Below are 19607 nucleotides of genomic sequence, written 5' to 3'. Positions count from 1 at the left end.
GTGTTGTGATGTCATCAGAGAAAGCCGGAAGTCACTCCAGCGGTTTCTTTAACGCCACATCAATGTATCCCACAATCCTCTTCTTCTGTTTCACTCCAGTCCAAAACAATGAACGTCTTATTCACCAAGCTCTTGTTGTATGTAGTATGTACTTAATTACTGGCCATAGGAATCCAGTGTAGAACACAGTTATACCCTGTATACTCAAATCCACTGGATCACGTCACACACGGAGGGAGATCCATCCACGCCATTCACACTGCACTCCGTCCATCGTCAATGCCATGCCAGGTCCTAGATCCAGCCAGCTCACCAACCAACAAACCAACCAACACTCTCCCCTGAAGCAACTGCACCGTCCTGCTACTCACAGCAGGAATGGCAACCAAAGTGAATGACATCTGTATTTATTTACATCATACTCATCTCTCTCAAAATGTTAAGTGCAAAGTCATTCACTAGTTTCCTTTATTAATCTTAATATCAAATGAACAATAATTACATTTTTGTTTTTCTTTCTTTAAATTGCTGGGTCCACAGCAGCAATGTTTCAGTCACAAAAATAAGCGGTATTGGGTGAGTCCGACCAGTCATCAGACCATTCCACTTCCACAGGAGTTTACCTCAGGTGTCGTTCTTAGGTGTTTATTTTCTACCTGCCGAATATGTTCTCATACTCCAGTAAGATGAGCTCAACAATCTGGTTCTGATAGACCATGTGAACAGCGATGTTTCCAGTCTCCGTCTCCGGTCTGAGCAGGGTGGGGCCGAAAACGATCGCTACGCTCTGGGTCGTCATACGGTTGGCCTCCCCATGATCAATCACCCTGGAGAGAGACAGGAAGGCGAGAGGGGGAAAGAGTGGGATACAGGGACAGACTGGGAGCAGAAATCTGCCAGGCATTTCCAACACAAAGGCACATTTTTTCCTTGAGGCCCCCATTGTTAGCCAAATAATGATCATTATTGCGCAAAACCCCCAATTTAGACAGGCCCACTGGGCTAAAGTGGACCAGAACCATCTGGCATTTTCGCGAACTGCCCTATGGTCAGTCCGTTTTGGTGAAATAGGCATATCATTTAGAAAACACATTACAGATGTTGGTTGGTCAACAAAGGGATCAGGTATACGCTGGAGACAAAATGTATATAACATTTATTAAGTAAGCTACTGCTAGTATTCGAAAAACATAAGATGCAATATTAAACAACGGCAGGTAATATCGCTGCTTTTAAATGGAAATCAAAATTCTTGCATACAGAAACGCTGCGCCACACAATAACATTATTCATTGGAAAACCCAATTAAATCCCCTTGTCTCATATACATAGGCAGCATCCCAAACGGCACCCTATTCCCCATATAGTGCACAACTTTTGACCAGAGCCCTGGTGAAAAGTAGAGCACTATGTAGGGAATAGGGTGTCATTTGGGATACATTTCCATATAGACAAAATTTTACACAATACATCCCCTAGAACAAACACCAGATCTAAAGGTATTGCATTATGGCAAACACAGGGCCATATAAATGCAAATAGTGTGTAGGCAAATGTCATTCTGAACATACTGTATGATATAGCCCCGAGCTCCAATGGGCTGAGAATCTACCCCGAACCCTACTTATAGGTCCCCTGGTCCAGTGTACCTCAGACATATCAATCTGAGAATAAGTCAACAAACTAAGATAGTAGTGAGGACTGACAGGCTACTGTAGGTTATTGACAGAAAAAGAGCAGACAAACAATATAGAGTCCCAAGCAAAAGGGACAATATGTGGTAAATAAACATAATATATTATTTTACCCAGAAGAAGGCACTGTATGCTCAAACGTTTGTGCTTTTAACTATTAAATCCATGGGAGCATATGCAACTTCTTACATTTTCTTCATAGGTACAGTGGGGCAAAAAAAGTCAGCTACCAATTGTGCAAGTTCTCCCACTTAAAAAGATGAGAGAGGCCTGTAATTTTCATCATAGGTACATTTAAACTATGACAGACAAAATCCAGAAAATCACATTGTAGGATTTTTAATGAATTTATTTGCAAATTATGGTGGAAAATAACTCACAGACCTGTAACTTCTTTAAGAGCTCCTCTGTCCTCCACTCGTTACCTGTATTAATGGCACCTGTTTGAACTTGTTATCAGTATAAAATACACCTGTCCACAACCTCAAACAGTCACACTCCAAACTCCACTATGGCCAAGACCAATGAGCTGTCAAAGAACACCAGAAACAAAATGGTAGACCTACACCAGGCTGGGAAGACTGAATCTGCAATAGGTAAGCAGCTTGGTTTGAAGAAATCAACTGTGGGAGCAATTATTAGGAAATGGAAGACATACAAGACCACTGATAATCCCCCTTGATCTGGGGCTCCACGCAAGATCTCACCCCGTGGGGTCAAAATGATCACAAGAATGGTGAGCAAAAATCCCAGAACCACACGGGGGGAGGACCTAGTGAATGACCTGCAGAGAGCTGGGACCAAAGTAACAAAGCCTACCTACAGTAACACACTATGCCACCAGGGACTCAAATCCTGCAGTGCCAGACGTGTCCCCCTGCTTAAGCCAGTACATGTCCAGGCCAGTCTGAAGTTTGCTAGAGAGCATTTGGATGACCCAGAAGAAGATTGGGACAATGTCATATGGTCAGATGAAACCAAAATATAACTTTTTGGTAAAAACTAAACTCGTCGTGTTTGGAGGACAAAAAATGCTGAGTTGCATCCAAAGAACACCATACCTACTGTGAAGCATGGGGGTGGAAACATCATGCTTTGGGGCTGTTTTTCTGCAAAGGGACCAGGACGACTGATCCGTGTAAAGTAAAGAATGAATGGGGCCATGTATCGTGAGATTTTGAGTGAAAACCTCCTTCCATCAGCAAGGGCATTGAAGATGAAACGTGGCTGGGTCTTTCAGCATGACAATGATCCCAAACACACCGCCCGGGCAACGAAGGAGTGGCTTCGTAAGAAGCATTTCAAGGTCCTGGAGTGGCCTAGCCAGTCTCCAGATCTCAACCCCATAGAACATCTTTGGAGGGAGTTGAAAGTCCGTGTTGCCCAGCAATAGCCCCAAAACATCACTGCTCTAGAGGAGATCTGCATGGAGGAATGGGCCAAAATACCAGCAACAGTGTGTGAAAACCTTGTGAAGACTTACAGAAAACGTTTGACTTCTGTCATTGCCAACAAAGGGTATATAACAAAGTATTGAGATAAACTTTTGTAATTGACCAAATACTTATTTTCCACCATAATGTGCAAATAAATACATTAAAAATCCTACAATGTGATTTTGAGGATTTTTATTTCTCATTTTGTCTGTCATAGTTGAAGTGTACGATGAAAATTACAGGCCTCCCATCTTTTTAAGTGGGAGAACTTGCACAATTGGTGGCTGACTAAATACTTTTTTGCCCCACTGTAAATAGGTAAAAATCCTCTTAAACTAGCCTGATCTCCACTTTTGTCTGGGCTTGATGTGAACAGCCAGTACGACACGCATTAGCCACTCTAACATGGCGGTGAAAAATTGTGTTTCATGAAAAAAGTATGCAAGTCCAAAATGCAAGACTTATTAAAGACAAGAAATTGTCATAAAAAAATAATATATACAGTAGGGAGAACAAGTATTTGATACACTGCCGAATTTGCAGGTTCTCCTATTCAGAAAGCATGTAGAGGTCTGTCATTTTTATCATAGGTACACTTCAACTGTGAGAGACGGAATCTAAAACAAAAATCCAGAAAATCACATTGTATGATTTTTAAGTAGTTAATTTGCATTTTATTGCATGACATAAGTATTTGATACATCAGAAAAGCAGAACTTAATATTTGGTACAGAAACATTTGTTTGCAATTACAGAGATCATATGTTTCCTGTAGTTCCTGACCAAGTTTGCACACACTGCAGCAGTGATTTTGGCCCACTCCTCCATACATACCTTCTCCAGATCCTTCAGTTTTTGGGGCTGTCGCTGGGCAATACGGACTTCAGCTCCCTCCAGAGATTTTCTATTGGGTTCAGGTCTGGAGACTGGCTAGGACACTCCAGGACCTTGAGATGCTTCTTTCGGAGCCACTCCTTAGTTGCCCTGGCTATGTGTTTCGGGTCGTTGTCATGCTGGAAGACCCAGCCACGACCCATCTTCAATGCTGTTGGGCAAGATCTCGCTATACATGGCCCCATCCATCTTCCCCTCAATACAGTGCAGTCATCCTGTCCCCTTTACAGAAAAGCATCCCCAAAGAATGATCTTTCCACCTCCATGCTTCACGGTTGGGTTGGTGTTCTTGGGGTTGCACTCATCCTTCTTCTTCCTTCAAACACGGCGAGTGGAGTTTAGACCAAAAAGCTCTATTTTTGTCTCATCAGACCACATGACTTTCTACCATTCCTCCTCTGGATCATCCAGATGGTCATTGGCAAACTTCAGACGGGCCTGGACATGCGCTGGCTTGAGCAGGGGGACCTTGCGTGCGCTGCAGGATTTTAATCCATGACAGCGTAGTGTGTTACTAATGGTTTTCTTTGAGACTGTGGTCCCAGCTCTCTTGAGGTCATTGACCAGGTCCTGCCGTGTAGTTCTGGGTTGATCCCTCACCTTCCTCATGATCATTGATGCCCCACGAGGTGAGACCGTCATCTTGAACTTTTTCCATTTTCTAATAATTGCGTCAACAGTTGTTGCCTTCTCACCAAGCTGCTTGCCTATGGTCCTGTAGCCCATCCCAGCCTTGTGCAGGTCTAAACTTTTATTCCCGATGTCCTTACACAGCTCTCTGGTCTTGGCCATTGTGTAGAGGTTGTTGTCTGTTTGATTGAGTGTGTGGACAGGTGTCTTTTATACAGATAACAAGTTCAAACAGGTGCAGTTAATACAGGTAATGAGTGGAGAACAGGAGGGCGTCTTAAAGAAAAACTAACAGGTCTGTGAGAGCCGGAATTCTTACTGGTTGGTATGTAATCAAATACTTATGTCATGCAATAAAATGCAAATGAATTACCCAAAAATCATACAATGTGATTTTCTGGATTTTTGTTTTAGATTCCGTCTCTCACAGTTGAAGTGTACATATGATAAAGAATTACAGACCTCTCCCCACTGTATATCAGTTTTACTTGAGGATCAAAATATTGCCCCTGGCACCATACAGGTTGCAAGATAGTTGGGAAGAGATTTTTGATGTGCCGATTCCGTGGCACATGGTTCATGAACGGATACGCAAACAACTTTTGATTCCCTAAAATTATTGTACAAAATTCTTGGCACAAATAGAATGCTATGTATATGGGGCATATAACCATCTCAGCTCTGCAGATTTAGTTACAAATAGACAGAATCACTAGATCACTTATTTTGGTATTGCCCCTGAGAGTAGCTGAGGGGTGGGTTTAAAAGCTCATGTTCTATAGTTGAAGTCGGAAGGTCACATACACCCTAGCCAAATACATTTAAACTCAGTTTTTCACAATTCCTGACATTTAATCCTAGTAAAAATTCCCTGTCTTAGGTCAGTTAGGATCACCACTTCATTTTAAGGATGTGAAATGTCAGATTAATAGTAGAGAGAATTATTTATTTCAGCTTTTATTTATTTCATCACATTTCCAGTGGGTCAGAAGTTCACATACACTCAATTAGTATTTGGTAGCATTGCCTTTAAATTGTTTAACTTGGGTCAAACGTTTCAGGTAGCCTTCCACAACCTTCCCACAATAAGTTGGGTGAATTTTGGCCCATTCCTCCTGACAGAGCTGGTGTAACTGAGTCAGGTTTGTAGGCCTCTTTGCTCGCATACGCTTTTTCAGTTCTGCCCACAATCCTTTCAATAGGATTGAGGTCATGGCTTTGCGATGGCCACTCCAATACCTTGACTTTGTTGTCCATAGGCCATTTTGCCACAACTTGGAAGTATGCTTGGGGTCATTGTCCCATTTGCAACCAAGCTTTAACTTTCCTGACTGATGTCTTGAGATATATCCACATCATTTTCCTCCCTCACAATGCCATCTATTTTTTTAAGTGTACCAGTCCCTCCTGCAGCAAAGCACCACCACAACATGATGCTGCCACTGCCGTGCTTCACGGTTGGGAAGGTGTTCTTCGGCTTGCAAGCGTCCCTCTTTCCTCCAAACATAATGGTCATTATTGCCAAATAGTTCTATTCTTGTTATATCAGACCAGAGGACACTTCTCCAAAAAGTACAATCTTTGTCCCCATGTGCAGTTACAAACCGTAGTCTGGCTTTTTATGGCGGTTTTGGAGTAGTGGCTTCTTCCTTGCTGAGCGGCATTTCGATATTATAGGGACTCTTTTTACTGTGGATATAAATACTTTTGTACCTGTTTCCTCCAGCATCTTCACAAGGTCCTTTGCTGTTGCTCTGGGATTGATTTGCACTTTTTGCACCAAAGTACGTTCATCTCTTGGAGACAGAATGCGTCTCTTTCCTGAGCAGTATGATGGCTGCGTGGTCCCATGGGGTTTATACTTGAGTACTGTTTGTACAGATGATAGTGGTACCTTCAGGCTTTTGGAAATTGTTCCCAAGGATGAACCAGATTTGTGGAGATCTACAATTTATTTTCTGAGGTCTTGGCTGATTTATTTAAATTTTCCCATGATGTCAAGCAAAGAGGCACTGAGTTTGAAGGTAGGCCTTGAAATACATCCACAGGTACACCTCCAATTGACTCGAATGATGTCAATTAGCCGACTCCAACTGTATCTAGATGTAATGTGTATGAAAAAATATCAAATTGCTTGATTATTGATATGTAACAAGTGTAAAAATAAATAAAATAAAATGCCATGTATGTAAAATGTGTGTACATTAAATTCCTCATCAATCCATGGAGCCTTAACATATCTAACAGTCAGTTTCTTAACAGGTACATGTTTATCAATCATTGGAAGAAGCAATTTCATATGGTAAAAAAACACATTATAAGTCAACAATATTTGCACCCTGGAAGGAGTGGTAAGGCTTCTCCGCTGTGTGTATTCTCTCCGAAAAGAGGCGGATGGGCAAAAAAACTATTTTAAAAAACGATGAATATTTTCCCTGTTTTCTTTCTCCCTCCTTCTTGCCTCCTTCTTAGGAGGAATTCAAAGCCTTTGCAGCCTGAATGGAAAATGCTTTATGTACGAACCAGTCACAGGGGGACATGAGTGTATTACCGACTGTGCACATCAAGCCCAGACAATAGTGGAGATCCATAAAGCCCGCTAGCGGCTTCCCAGGCTACTCTTAAACAGACTAGCACAATGAAATATGAGCTGGGTCTTGTCATCTATCAGCGAGTATTGACTTTAGCTTATCAGAAATGTAGGATGCTTTTTGCTTACCTTCTGAGATGCTTGAAGAGGCATTGCATTGTGTCGTGATTCGGTTTTGGCAAATGCTTGATTAAGTCTTTTATCATATTCACCCGCTGCTTGTAGTCTGAGCATTCTGGAACAGAGGGAAAAATGTAAAACCATTAGTTTCATTGCATATGTAGAAACACAGCATTTACATGATCCTGATTTGGGTTGCAAATTAAGGGTATATTACTGGAAACTTTCTAAGTTTACCAGTAAACTATTAGAATTTCAGTAACTTTCAAGGATTTTATGTAATGTATCACAAGACATCTAGTGGCCCTTTTGGGTACTTCAGATTATCACAAGTGTCTGTAATTATCCCTGGCCCACTTTGTGTCCTTATCACATGTAAAATATATAAAATAATCAAACAATATTATTTTCAAATAAAAAATATAATGACAAAGCTGTAAAAACGTATCCTAAATATAAACCATCAATTTAGTGAATACCTTCGGTGCTTAATATTAGAGTTTCAGCATGAAATAGTGTTTATTTATTTAATGTCAATATGTTTTTGTTTTAAATGTTTCGGAGCCAAACTAGTGGCAGTTGTAAAAGAAAAAGTCAATAGTTTGAAGAGGTAATTGAAAATAATTCCATTATTAATTATATGCTTTTTTCATTAATTAGACTATTTTCTCTTGAACCATATTGTTTATCCAATAGAAACTCATGGACAATATATACAAACATATAAAAAAAAAAGAATATTATACTGTATATGAATAAATGAAACGAACAAAGTTACCATAGATTGCCATAAATTACCTGTTAATTACCAAAATGATAGAAGATTCCGGGTAATTTTGGTAAATGACCGGAGCTTTGCAACCCTAATCCTTAATTCTAATACATTTTTGTGAATTCAAATGAGAAGGCTGCCATCTTGTGGATACATTTAAAACAGCACACATTTGGAATCACCAAACCAAGTGGTACAGCATATGAAGTCAATTATGTCTTAATAAGCATTGTCTTTAAGCAAATCATCTAACCTTGATTTTACCTTTATAAATAGTAGCTCAGTAGACAGGCATATAATGTATACGTCATTGAATTAGCAATTAGAATAGGAATTCGTAATTTAATAGGATCTCTATGGTATATGTGTTGTACAGTACAGTGTTTGTAATACAACACAGTGAAGTCTAACAGTGTAGTCAAGTGTGTTACTACTCACTGATGGCGTTGATAAAGTCGTTGAAAGAGTCGTAGGTGAAAACGGGCTCAGGCAGCTCTCTGAATAACATCTTCAGGGCTCCTGTAGTGACGTGGATGTCTTCCCATTTACTGTCATCCAGCTCTACCTTCTCATCTGGAACACACACAAATAAGGTTCTCTCTTTTAGTACTATTCCATTGGTTCCATGGACAATTCCACTGGTTCCAAAAGCAAACAAAAACTATTTTTGCCATACCGTGATTGACAGCAAAGCGCAGCTTCTGTATCACAGCTAGGTTTCCACTCACTCTGTATATCCCATCTATACTCAGACCTGCAAAAGAGAGGACAGGATCAGAGACATAGAGGAGGGGGAAAGAGAAAGATACAGAGACAGCATTATAACTGATTCAGGGCACATAATGGAAACAAAATGGCTCATTTTAAAAAGGCAGAGAGGTCATACCTGTGTTTTCCACGTGGTCGATGCACATGGTGACGAAAGTGGGCACCGAAGTGTTCTCCCTCTGACACAGGCTGCTCAGGCTGCAGCCAAACACCTGGTCTGTGGCGCAACACAAAGCAAGAGAAGTATATTTTAAATAACAAATAAAGAGAGAGACAGGCATGTCAAATGTCACATTTATAGGAACTGGCTTGCAGTGAGGCCAGCCATACCTTTAATGTAGCCCTTGTCTCTGACGGCCTGGTAGGTGGGTCGGCGGGTTAGGAACTTCTTCAGCTTTACTCTGGTCTTCTTCTGGTCCGAGGAGTCCATACTCACAGATGTCTTCATCGCTGAAAACATACGGAGGGAAATGACTAAACAGGTATTAAGAGGGCATTTGGTGACAAAACCTTTTTAGATCACTGACACGCAAACATACTCACACGCACCTGCACACACGCAAGCGCGCCAGTGTTAATTCAGATTTAGTCTAGTCTGTCATTTTGACTCAAATATCATTATGTTGTAGTCACATTTTTGTTGTCATTGCAATAATGATTTAGTCTAGATATATTAAAAATTCTAAAAACAGTGGGCCATTTCAGTCAACTAAATGTCCTTTCATTTTAGTCACATTTCAGTCACATCACATTTGTATTGCCTCATTAACCTATAGTAAACATAAATCACTGACTTCCATGTGCACAAACATACATAGCCTGGTCCTACCAACATATGTTTCTATTCTCTTCCCAAAAGCAGAAACATGTAAAACATAACAGTATCAGTCAAAAGTTTGGACACCTGCTCATTCAAGGGATTTTCTTTATTTGACAATTTTCTACATTGTGGAATTATGGTGAAGACTTCAAAACTCTGAGATAACACATATGGAATCATGTAGTAAACAAAAAAGTGTTATATCAAAATATATTTTAGATTCTAAGAGTAGCCACCCTTTGCCTTGATGACAGTTTTGCACACTCATGGCATTCTCTCAGCCAGCTTGACCTGGAATGCTTTTCCAACAGTCTTGAAGGAGTTCCCACATATGCTGAGCACTTGTTGGCTGCTTTTCCTTCACTCTGCGGTCCAACTCATCCCAAACCATCTCAACTGGGTTGAGGTCGGGTGATTGTGGAGGCCAGGTTATCAGATGCAGCAGTCCATCACTCTTCTTCTTGGTCAAATTACACAGCCTGGAGGTGTGTTGGGTCACTAAGCCCAAACCAGATGGGATGGCGTATCGCTGCAGCCGTGCTGGTTAAGTGTACCTTGAATTCTAAATAAATCACTGACAATGTCACCAGCAAAGCACCCCCACACCATCACACCTCCTCCATGCTTCATGGTGGGAACCTCACATGCAGAGATAATCCGTTCACCTACTCTGCGTCTCACAAAGACATGGCGGTTGGAACCAAAAATCTCAAATTTGGACTCATCAGACGGAAGGACAGATTACCAGTCTAATGTCTATTGCTCTAACGTCCTAGTCTCCTCTTCTTATTGGTGTCCTTTAGTAGTGGTTTCTTTGCAGATATTTGACCATGAAGGCCTAATTCACACAGTCTCCTCTGAACAGTTGATGTTGAGATGTGTCTGTTACTTGAATTCTGAAGAATTTATTTGGGCTGCAATTTCTGAGGCTGGGAAACTCTAATGAACTCATCCTCTGCAGCAGAGGTAACTTTGGGTCTTCCTTTCCTGTGGCGGTCCTCATAAGAGCCAGTTTCATCATAGCGCTGGATGGTTTTTGCCACTGCACTTTAAAAAAACTTTAAAAGTTCTTGAAATGTTCCATATTGACTGATCTTCATGTCTTGAAGAAATTATGGATTGTCGTTTCTCTTTGCTTATTTGAGCTGTTCTTGCCATAATATGGACTTGGTCTTTTACCAAATAGGGCTATCTTCTGTATACCACAACTACCTTGTCACAACGCAACTGATTGGTTCAAACACATTAAGGAAAGAAATGACACAAATTAACATTCAACAAGGCACACTTGTTAATTGAAATGCATTCCATGTGACTACCTCATGAAGCTGGTTGAGAGAATGTGTGCAAAGCTGTAATCAAGGCAAAGGCTGGCTACTTTGAAGAATCTCAAACATATCTTTTGATTTGTTCAACACTGTTTGGTTACTACATGATTCCAGATGTGTTATTTCATAGTTTTGATAAAGAAAAACCCTGGAATGAGTAGGTGTATCCTAACTTTGACTGGTACTGTATATAAGAATAATATTATCCATGCAAATTCCTAATTCAGCCTACATACATATTACACATTACATACAAAACAAACAGACACACACAATCAGAGAGAGAGAGACTAGATGGTGCCGCAAACTATTGGCAAAGTAATATGGGTTGCACCTCCATCACTTGGTCAAGTCATTGTTATCAACATTCCACAGATGCTGCAGCCACATTGATGTCCAAAAGTAGAACAGGGGCTAATGACTGTTTCGCCCAGTGATGTAGTTGAGTCACTAAACCTTGAGTCCCCTGTGCTTGAGTCCAAGTCAGAATCACCAATGCTCAAGTCAGGAATCGAGTCACGAGTCCCAATGTCTGAAGTCCGCGTCCCAGTGCTCGAGTCCTGGTCCAACTGCTCAAGTCTGATTCACTAGGTTCACATGAACTCAAAATAAAGTTATTTACCCAGATGTAGCGTAGTGGCAAGAGGAATTTAGTCAATATATTTTTAGCTATCTCTTTTCCTTTCTTTCTGTGCCACCAAATGTTTGCATATAGGCTACTGGTAATGTTACCATGACCACATTCAGTTAAAAAACATTCTTGAATGCTGCAGATAGAAATTCCATGAACAGAGCCAACATTATTCCTTATTCAACATATCAGAGAGACATGTTTGCTCTACATAGCCTATTTCTTTCTGAGCATTCCAAAACGTTGCAACCTGCTGAACGTGCCCCAGGTTGTTAGTGCTTGGTAGCTAATGAGGTAATATGATTGAACAAGGTGTAGCCTAAACAATGGTTAACGGTCAGGTCCGCAAGTAGCCTAGTTTTAGAACGGCCTGGGATATGCTTTATGAATGTAAAATCCGCCAGTGCATGATAGAAAGAAAAAACCGTTGCGCCATGGGTCATGTCTTTGCAACAATAGCCTAAGGGCTATAATCAAGCCATTTTCTCTGAGGAAAAGAGGGGGAAATGGGAAATTAAGTGGGCAAAGTGAGAGGGTTGAGTGAGACTACAAATTCAAAGACGGCCTACATTTCCAGAGCCTACTCAAGGGAGAGAAAAACATAGCTAGACTGTTGTTTTACCATTAAACTCAATGCTGCTATTGTTTTTAATTTTGTTAAGCAGCTTGTGTTTCTTAACCAGGCACAGGGTAGCTAACTAGAAGGCTGGTAAGTGACTGGTTAGCTACAGGGAAGCAAGAGAGTTGCCTGCACAATCTCTCTAAAAACTATTGTCCAGTCCATTTAGTAGTCACAATTCTGTCTCATCTCGTTTTAGTCAACTGAAATGAAAATACATTTTTGTTTGGTTACAGTTCTTTCCGGGTCTATTTTGCCATTGAAAAATTATGAATATTTCAGTCACTTTTTGTTGACAAAACTAACACTGACGCGTGAGCGCGACACACACACACACACACACACATAGTGTATTTAGTCAAGGAACCTCTGTTTTTCTTGGAGTCTCTGTGGTCTTTCTCCTTGTCTTGTTTTTCTGCACCGGGGGACTCAGGCATGTCCTCCTCTAAGGCTTCATCTGACTCCCATGCCTGTCCACACACACAAACACCACAAGTTATTCAAATCAGCCTGGATCACCTCTGCCGTGAAAGGGAGTGGTACTGAACAGATTACAGATAAATGCATACATTTCAGAAGCCTCTCGTTGTGGATGTTGACAAACCTGACTTGTACTTTACAGAGGTGTGGTACCGTAACTACTATGTTGAGAACTGAGATGAGCGGTCCACTCACATGTGTACTGATGGTGTCTGTCAGGACTCGGTACCAGTCGTTGATGACGCTGTCGATCTCTGATTGGATCAGCAGCTCTGTCCCCTGACGGGTCTTCAGCTCAATGACGTGCTTCTTGCTGGACTTATCCTTCGAGGCCCAATCAACTGACCCCCCTCTGAGATCCACAGTGAATTCCGGCTTCGACTGGTTACCCCCAAACTTCTACAAGGAAATCAACATTCAGACAATCAAATCAGATGAGAGCTGGTTTTCCAGCTCAAGGATAGTAATAGTGGTAAATCTTTCATGAGTACTTTTCCCAACGTTATTATTACAAGTTGCATTAAAAACAACAAAAGCAGTGTTAGGCTACAAGTTAGTTATAGTTACACATGAGTTATTAAGTGCTAGATTTACTTGAAGATAAACACAGATGATCATATTCACACCACTGTGTTACAAGCTGTATTATTGTGAAGTTAAATTGTTATCATATTTATCACATTTTTTAAAGCACTGTATTATTGTATGCATTTTTACACCACCTTTATTTAGCAAACAGCTCCTCTATTTTCTTTTTCATATATTGTTTTAAAAATAGAAACTCAATCATGTATTCTTCATTCTTTGGAACACTCTTTTAGATTTTACAAACATCCCCTCTCAGGCAAACCGGGGCAACCAATCAAGACGATTCTATATTCTTATCATGATAGCAGGAAAAATAATCCAGAGTGAGCGCATGCCTGAAACTCAAAGTTCCCTCCCACCCCCTTGGTCACCCAATCAGATGAGGTTATGAGCAGCAGGCAGGGGATAGGACAATGTGAGGATGATGGACAGGCAGAGGGACAAATGGGAGACATGCACAGGGACAGAGGAGACATACAGTGGCAGCCTTGGAACGCTCATGGACAGAGTGGACATAGGAGACAGCTGGGCGAGGCTTGACCGAACGCTTCCAGTTGGCCAGCAGAGTGAGCAGCAGCTCAGGGATGGAGCCACTACGGTAGTAGGACTTTGGATGAGGAGAGGAAAGAGGAGAGGAGGAAGGAGAGGGAGAGGTAAGAGGGAGGGAAGGAAGGATGGCAAATGAGAAATAAAGAGTCACAGACTGATGAAAGAGCAAATAGGAAGCGGTATGGTGTACTACTACTAAATGGAGATAGACAGCCAGCCAGGTAGTTCTTTGGCACTAAAACTACCACCCTCCTTTTGAGGTAAAAAGAATCCTGCAGGTTATTGGAAAGGTAGGGGAGGCAATTAGCTCAAATGTATTTATTTTTTAATCCAAAAATGTACTTCAACTGTACAAACTCTGCCACATTCCATCACCTAAGATGGTTCCTAACAAGGAGGCTGATGGGATACGTACCCAGCTGGTGCCACTCCCCTGTCCTTTAGCGAAGAGCAGCGAGGAGCCCTGTAGCACCGTCCACGACGATGTCCAGTTCTTTCTGTTTGAACCATTTCACAACACAACCATTTATCAACCATCAACCACTTCACAGCACAACCCTTTATTAACCCTCAACCAAGTCAGAACACAACTATTTATCAACCATTTATCAACCACGTCCCAACCATTTATCAACCATCAGTCTGTCCATTATTTCAACAAAGAATCAATAAAAAAATATGTATTTATTGTTTTGTTTGTATGATTCTGTATTATCCTCCAATTTCCTCATAAGAGAATGATAACATTTTCTAATCTACAAGATCTTTATAATGTATGTTCTCTACCTGACTTTTTTGCCATTCTCAGTTATTTTGGTGACGTTGAGGACTCCACACTTCTCAGAGGGCTGTGGAGGGAGATAAACAGGAGACAAACATAGTCAGACCCAGGTAGTACAAACACACCACGCACTTACTGCAAATAAATATGAAATCTAAGCAAGCCTAAATATCGTATTTTATAATAATTCACTGAAAATGTTGTTGTTTTTTCGTCATTGGCAGATCATTTTGCTTATTTTAACATAACAAATATTTAATCAAAGTAATTTATCTTATTTCAAGATATTTTTTGTCTCTTGGTAAAATATCTTGAAATAAGAATAAAATAAACGTATTGACAATTTTTGTAGGTAAATATATAGACAATTGTTTTTATTCAACTAGGCAAGTCAGTTAGAACTTAAGAACAAACTCTTATTTACAATGACGGCCATGCTCTGGACACTACGCTGACAGACACAGCAAACCTTCTTGCCACAGCTCGCATTGATGTGCCATCCTGGATGAGCTGCACTACCTGAGCCACTTGTGTGGGTTGTAGACTCCGTCTCATGCTACCACTAGAGTGAAAGCACCGCCAGCATTCAAAAGTGACCAAAACATCAGCCAGGAAGCATAGGAACTGAGAAGTGGTATGTGGTTATCACCTGCAGAACCACTCCTTTATTGGGGGTGTCTTGCTAATTGCCCATCATTTCCACTTGTTGTCTATTCCATTTGCACAACAGCATGTGAAATTTATTGTAAATCAGTGTTGCTTCCTAAGCGGACAGTTTGATTTCACAGAGGTGTGACTGACTTGGAGTTACATTGTGTTGTTTAAGTGTTCCCTTTATTTTTTTGAGCAATGTATATACACACAAAAATTATAAAAAATGTAAGTGAATTATCACTTATATTTAGGCTTACTTACATTTCACAGTGCAGTGCAGTGCACACACACACACACACACACACACACACACACACACACACACACACACACACACACACACACACACACACACACACACACACACACACACACACACACACACACACACACACACACACACACACACACACACACACGAGCAGGGGAGAGGTAAAACAGCCAGCGGCAGGTGAAATACAGAAAAAGAGTAACAACATAATAAGGCCTTAATTTAAGCACACACTAACACAATCATACACTGAGTGTATAAAACATTAGGAACACCTTCCTCATATTGAGTTGCAGACCCTTTTGTCATCAGAACATCCTCAATTCGTTGGGACTCTACAAGGTGTCGATAGCGTTCCACAGTCGTGCCAAATTAGCTGGATGTCCTTTAGGTAGTGGACCCTTCTTGATACACAAGGGAAATTGTTGAGCGTTGAAAAACCCAGCAGCGTTGCCGTTCTTGGCACACTCAAACCGGTGCACCTGGCACCTACTACTTTACCCCATTCAAAGGCACTTCAATCTTTTGTCTTGCCCATTCACCCTCTGAATGGCACACATACACAATCCATGTCTCAATTGTCTTTAACCTGTCTCCTACCCTTCATCTACACTGATTGAAGTGGATTTAACAAGTGAGAGGGACCATAGCTTTCACTGGATTCACCTGTTCAGTCTGTCATGGAAATAGTGTTCCTAATGTTTTGTGCACTCAGTGTATGTACTCATACACACAAAAAGTGCTAGAGGAAATGGGGTAGGGAAAGGGGTGACAGACGTAATTCCTTGTACCAGCAGCAGTAGAGGGTGGTATGACACAGACACAAACTACTGATTCAGTGGTCCCAAAAGGTGAAAGACATTACCCTAACAGAGAAACATTCACCATAAACTAAACTATTGGACAGTAGAATGGACTTTGGCTATGGTAGCAAATAGTAGAAATAGAAAGGACACATGCAGGAGAAAAAGAAAGATGGATGCAGAGGATAGAGGATGATGGGTAAAAGCAACGCATAGAGAAAGAGGCGATGGATGTTGCATGTTGTGGAGCGAAAGCCAGGGAATACTGACGATTGAGGGGTGCTTGGGAGATGAGGGGCAGGAGTCAAAGTCAGGAGAACTCAGCTTGGGGACTGTAGGCCCACACTCCTACACAATGATACAGACAAAATGATAAAGAACAAGGTCAACATGATGATGATGTAAACTAGAGAAGATAAGCGGAAGATTATGTTTAGATTTATGGTTAGTTAGTCAGGAAGAGAAAATTAATCAAGGATCTGGAGAAAAAAATCCTTCATCGTACTTGGGTACTTAAGGCGGGGTATCTGACTTCAAATTGCCAAAGGATTTCTAACTAGTTATGCCAATACAACTACTGTCGGTTATTGTGAAGTGGTCATGTCAACTAATAAGGAAAGAGGTTTGTTTGTTAAAAGGCTTTGTTGCACATTCAGATAATAGTCCAAGGTATTCTCTAAAATATTTGGTTTGACACACACAGACAGAGAACAACAGAGCACATTTGATTGAGTAAGGGAAATTGAATTTTGTGAAAACTCATACTCTGCATTTCTGGTTTAAATCAGCAATAGGTAGGTATCTTATCCTTTCCGCTCTGGATTGGTGGAGGCATGGTAAGGGGGAGGCGTGAGAGCGGGGGATACTAACTTTACCGCGGAAAAGAGAGTGACAAACTTTCCCCATGTGATGGCCAGAGCCAAAGTGCCTGAGTTTATTTTTAAAGAACTGTAAAGGAAATAAGTTCAAATACTAAGGCTGCATCTGATTCACTTATCCAGGTACAATTGAATCAATGGACTAGTCCCAAAGAGAATGCTTTGAAAGCATGTTTTAGCCTATCGCGTGTGACTTGGATTTGTCAATGAGAGGAGTAGCTAGTGGATTACCTCGTATGACTCTTATCCTCTTCACACCCACACATAATTAATATAACTCACTGAGACCCAAGCAAGGCCAAGAGCATGTAAAGTGACAACATACTGGCCAGACTGACCACCTGTTGTGCTGACCAGACAAACTACTGACCAGATGGCTAAGAAAGGGTTCAAGAACACTCTTACAGAGCAGCGTCAAACTTATTTACAGCATCAAAACAAGTGGTAACTGGTGACAACCAGGATTGGTGTCAGAACCATTCAATTCAGTCAATTCATTGAAAAGCATTGACATTTCAGTTTACTTCTGTATTTGACTAAATTAAAGTGGAATTGACCAAAACCCTAGTGGTGACAGGAGTAAACACTGCCTGCACGTAAACATAGTTGCCGATAGAACTGGAATGTAGGATACACACAGACAGAGCATGTGGTCTTACAGTACCTTGTCGTTGAGGTCTAGTACGTAGGTGCTGTGTCTCCACTTGGTCAGGACAATGGGGTCTGACAGTTTCCTCTCCAGGCTACGACTCTTGGGGGGATCACCTGGCTGAGGGGACACATTGTACTGGATGGAGGGAGCAAGGGAGTGAGAGGGAGGGTGAGAGAAAGGGAGTGAGAAAAAGAGAGCGAAGGGGAGGGCAGTGAAGAAAGTCAGAGGAGGGGAGAAAGAAAGAGGGTGGGCGAGGGTGACAGAAAGAGGTCCAGGTTTAACTCGTTATCCACTGATAACAACAACAACAGAGTAAAGGTCCTAGAAGAGGCGTGGCTTGGGATGTATCCAGTATCTCTTCTTCATACCTCTCCTCTGATGGCCCAGCGTATCATCAGTCACCCATCAGTAGGATCCCTTTCAGACAGAAGGCACCCCCCACTGGTGTCTTCTTCCAGGGTTGCTAAAGGATACCACCACACCCAGCCTATCTACTTGTCTGTCTGCCTGCATCCCTGCGTGTGTCCACTCAGCCCGTCAGTTGGCCAGCCAAATGAAAGCTAATGCCTATTCTCTACTCGTCTGATCTCCGCTTAACCAACAAGATTACAGGAGAGAAACTAGCCACTAAGTCACTTTCAGGTACATTAGGACACAACTTCTGCTCCATCAATGGAATACAGGTGTCCAGACCAGTTAAGGTGAAAAGACAGAGACTGATGACTAGATCACAGAGGAGGAAATAGACTAACGCACCAAGAAGTGTGCTACAAGGTAGTGGTGTCATACGAGGCAAAACCAAAATCAAGGAAGAATCTCAATTGCATACTCCTAGCGTCCGCTCTCCTCACCTCTTTCTCAAAACCCATAAAATGAGAAAGCCAGAGGTCCCTCCCCTTTGGCTTTCTCCTCCAATGGGTTTTGAGGAGGCGAGGAGAAAGGACGCGAGGAGTATGCAATTGAGATTCGCCCCAATTGGATGATCACTAGTAGAAGTAATTCTGGGACAAATCCTCATTTACACTCGAGTACAATTTTTTCTTAGTCGTGCATTTATGTCAATGATTCAATATATGTGGAAGTTAGGAATTTGCCCATACAAATAAATTAAAGACATTAAAATCTGTTGACTTACTTTGGGTAGTTCCCATTCAGACCTGGAGCCGTCTGAGCTGTAGTAGTACGGCCTCCCCTGCTCGTCCACGTGCTTTATCCACTACAAACAAACTCGAATGAGCACTGAACACAGTTTCATAATTCATATGGACAATAATACACCGTAAAAATACAGAGCAATGGGTTATCGATGATGACCGGAAAATGGATTATAGATGGTAGAAAGTTTCAAATAAAGAAGTAAAGAAATGTTCTCTCGATCAAGTAAGAGAAATCAACAACCCAAAATCCCCACAGTCAGTCCTCCCAATGGTATGTGTGGGATAACGCAAAGTATTAAATAGAGCCATGACTACATGGAGCTCTCTGCAACGCCAAATAACTCAAGCTAGCAATAAATCCAGTTTTTTTAAATGATAAAAGAACACCACACAAAGGGGACTGTGAAGAGACACAGCCATTATATAGAGTACCAGTCAAAAGTTTGGACACACCTACTCATTCAAGGGTTTTTCTTTATTTTTTACTATTTT

At 41.3% G+C, this 19607-nt stretch overlaps 1 protein-coding gene across 11 annotated transcripts in view; it reads right to left on the bottom strand.

Annotated features, from left to right (window-relative positions):
* Positions 1–439: 439 nt before the first annotated feature.
* The window catches only part of arhgap12b (Rho GTPase activating protein 12b), a 99617-nt gene continuing 80449 nt past the window's right edge, over positions 440–19607 (bottom strand). For 8 of the 11 annotated variants that reach the window (XM_052506714.1, XM_052506716.1, XM_052506720.1 and 5 more), the window contains 14 exons: positions 19094–19174; positions 17971–18093; positions 16699–16776; positions 14706–14767; positions 14335–14416; positions 13849–13977; positions 12978–13181; positions 12670–12772; positions 9235–9354; positions 9023–9121; positions 8813–8890; positions 8575–8709; positions 7374–7479; positions 440–827 (listed from right to left, as the gene is read on the bottom strand). In XM_052506714.1, coding sequence (XP_052362674.1) covers positions 653–827; positions 7374–7479; positions 8575–8709; positions 8813–8890; positions 9023–9121; positions 9235–9354; positions 12670–12772; positions 12978–13181; positions 13849–13977; positions 14335–14416; positions 14706–14767; positions 16699–16776; positions 17971–18093; positions 19094–19174 — 1575 coding nt within the window. In that variant the 3' untranslated portion in view covers positions 440–652. Of the gene's footprint in view, positions 828–6004; positions 6754–7373; positions 7480–8574; positions 8710–8812; positions 8891–9022; positions 9122–9234; positions 9355–12669; positions 12773–12977; positions 13182–13848; positions 13978–14334; positions 14417–14705; positions 14768–16698; positions 16777–17970; positions 18094–19093; positions 19175–19607 lie in introns of those variants that run through there. The other 3 variants (XM_052506727.1, XM_052506732.1, XM_052506729.1) reach the window with 3 other exon arrangements.

This window comes from Oncorhynchus keta, chromosome 4, assembly GCF_023373465.1.
Source record: "Oncorhynchus keta strain PuntledgeMale-10-30-2019 chromosome 4, Oket_V2, whole genome shotgun sequence".
In the NCBI taxonomy this organism is placed as follows: domain Eukaryota; kingdom Metazoa; phylum Chordata; class Actinopteri; order Salmoniformes; family Salmonidae; genus Oncorhynchus; species Oncorhynchus keta.
This window is presented reverse-complemented; position numbering and strand designations above follow the sequence as displayed.